The 3051-nt window shown below is 40.5% G+C and overlaps 1 protein-coding gene across 1 annotated transcript; it reads left to right on the top strand.

The window, feature by feature from the left end:
- Positions 1–3: 3 nt before the first annotated feature.
- Positions 4–3044, top strand: LOC121966795 (extracellular calcium-sensing receptor-like; the record flags this gene model as incomplete). The annotated part of the gene is made up of 4 exons (XM_042516860.1): positions 4–210; positions 1109–1660; positions 1784–2002; positions 2997–3044. Coding segments are annotated over 4 exons (1026 nt in total), but the record flags the coding sequence as incomplete, so codon positions are not given.
- Positions 3045–3051: the final 7 nt, after the last annotated feature.

The raw sequence follows: 3051 nt of genomic DNA, 5'->3' as shown, positions 1-3051 counted from the left end.
GCCTTTCAGATCAGAGCTCTGGCCCAGCTGGTTAGCTATTTTGGCTGGACCTGGGTGGGGGTCATTGGCGTGGAATCTGATTACGCTCGCTTTGCTATCCAGCTTTTCCTGCAGGAGTCAGTGCAGTACGGAGTGTGTGCTGCCTATACTCACTTCTACCCTGTAATCCTGAGTCAGCATGCTCTAGATGAGCTCCTGGATGTAATTCAGGTACTGATGAGTCAATACAAATGTTCTAAATATGCTAAAAAAATGAGCTTTGTAAAGATACCGTTAAATCAATGTTAAGTCTTTTGAGGCTGTAATGTGATAGTGTTTCGTCAAGGACATAGGGTGTATTTAGGAGACACAATTAAATCTGGGTTTCTTTAGCCAGTGGGTTTTTTTATATAATGTGTTCCTGTTAATGTGTTAGTGATATGTGCTATGATCCAGAGGTGTTGACCCAAGTAAATACTCCATACCACTTCCCACACCCAAAGATTAAAAAGTGCAGTGTTTAAAAAGTTTACCATGGACCAATGAATTTCCTTTTATTTCCTTAATCTTCTAACATTAATGCCATTAATTCCAAGTGAGTAAACACTTAGTTTCCCAGATCCACTTTGTTTGAACCAATCAGACCTGACAGGCCCCAATCAAGTGGCAGAGAACCATAAATACCTATCATTATGTTACAGAGTTCCAACTGAAAAAAAGAAAAAAAGTATGCAAAATGTGCAGGTCAGTTACAGACAAAGATGCAACAGCTGTTAACAAACTTGTTTTAACAAACAAATCAAAAGTTTAAAAAGCATTCATGCTTGTTGTAAATTTAGTATATTATTACTCTGTTCTTAAAATTGCAATACATTTGATGAAGAGCACATTATGACTTGTATAAGACCAGAAACTCAAAGTTTAGGACTTGACGTGAGACTTGAATGCAAAGACTTTAGACTTACTTGTGGCTGCCAAAAGATGACTTGGGCAGACCACTGGTATAATCAGTTTTTAATGGGTGCTTGAATGGCAGGTCCAACACATCATCACCTAATTAAAGTTATAAAATTGTTTAAATTTCATTATTTCATTAAGTATCAACCATACCTATATTTCCACTGTTTAGATGGCTTCTTCAAAGGTCATAATTAACTTTAGTAGTGAATCAGAAATGAAGGGCATTCTGAGCGAGATGCAACGTCGGAATATAACCAGCCTGCAGTGGATTGCCAGTGAAGCTTGGGCCACTGCCAAATCTCTCTGGGAAAAGTCTAAAGATCTGCTAACAGGAACACTAGGATTTGCAATCCAGAGAGCTGATGTGATTCCAGGGCTGAGAAAACATCTTGCCAGTCTTGGATCGTCCAATATTCATGAATCAGCTTTCTTCACAGAATTGTGGGAGGAGATGTTTAACTGCCGACTGAATGGGTCTGTGAATGGCCATTCACACAGTGGCGACAACTACCTTGACAGATTGCCATGTAAAGGGACGGAGGATTTAAATGATGTTTACTCTCCTTATTCTGATGTGACGCAGCTAAGAGTGTCATATAATGTCTACAAGGCTGTATATGTGGTGGCCCATGCCTTACAGGATATGAGTAACTGCATAGTCGGAGAGGGGCCTTTCCTTAATGGTGCATGTGCAGACCCAAAGAATGTTAAACCTTGGCAGGTGAGCCTAATTATAGCATAAATTCTGAAGTAAAAAAAAAAAAAAAAGATATTATAACGATGAGAAAAAAGTCACCTGCAGTACAGATTTTGTTTTGATAACCTGTTTTCCTTAATCCCTCAGCTAATTCACTACATGAGGCTAGTTAATTTTTCTGCGCTGGGAGAGAAAGTCAACTTTGATCACAATGGTGACCCCATTGCTTATTACGATCTCATGAACTGGCAAAGGAGGCCTGATGGCTCACTGCATTTGGTAAAAGTCGGTTTCTATGATGCCTCTTCACCTGGACGCAGCCTAGTCATCAATGAGTCAGTGATTCAGTGGCCTGTTGGGAAGCAGGTGTGTTCTCTGCAAACAGGCTTAAGACCATGTTCACCTCTTAGGCTGTTGTATGTACTTTTGATCAACACATCAGCTAATTTGTTCTCGCTCATGTGCAGTGTACTTTATTGTTAAACAAACAAAAGAAAATATAACCCTTAAATATAACAAGTTCAAACTGTCATCAATTGCATGTAAATTTATAGCCATAAGCCTCATAAATAACATGTATAATATTGTGCTGACAGTTTGCAATGAAGCACCACTACTGTAAGGCTAATATTGTGAATTGTGTAATTGCATAGCTGAGGTAATTACTTATTAAGGTTTGTATTTGAAATAGTCTGCCGAGACAACACATTCTCATACCAACTTGTCACATGGTGCCACTCTGTCAGTGACCTTCTCTGTCTATTTATGACATTTTAGGTATCCTTCTGCATCAGCTATTTATGCTGCAGGATGCTGTTACCGTTATGTCAACAAATGCACATGCTGGGATGACACTGCAAGGTCCTTATGTTTACACAACAGCACATGGTAACCAACGCAGACATCTCGATGGTTAGGATTAGGCAACAAAGTCACAGACAGGTTTAGGCAAAAGGGGCACATTGAGTTAAGGTATAGAAAAAACTCACATCCACAGGCAAACTCTTGCAAGGAACTTTTTGGGACCTATCCATCTTTCCACCCGCTTACCCTACTCGTATACCTTTTATCATGTTGTTACCGGCAGTGTTATTACCTGACACTGTCCTTCAGCTTTTCATGCACATGCAACCGGTTCCATCCGTCTCTATTCTCAAGTGACGCAGCCCATGCGTGTTGCATGTGGACATGCCCAGTGCCATTTGGCCGTCCGCCAGCATGTAATAACAATGCCACTGACAGAGATGTACTTGACGACGTTGGAATGAGAATGGGCTGGCAGAGACCAGTACAAACAAAGACACAGGTGAAAATTGTTTTAAATCAGTGTCTTTCTGAGTGGCTGAACTTTCCCTCTCAGGCTTTCAAGTCTGTATGCAGCAACAGTTGTCCTCCAGGTTCCCGCATCGCCAGGA

This window comes from Plectropomus leopardus, unplaced genomic scaffold, assembly GCF_008729295.1.
Source record: "Plectropomus leopardus isolate mb unplaced genomic scaffold, YSFRI_Pleo_2.0 unplaced_scaffold25919, whole genome shotgun sequence".
Classification (NCBI taxonomy): Eukaryota; Metazoa; Chordata; class Actinopteri; order Perciformes; family Serranidae; genus Plectropomus; species Plectropomus leopardus.
The sequence above is the reverse complement of the archived record's forward strand: the minus strand, read 5'-3'. Positions and strand labels throughout refer to the sequence as shown.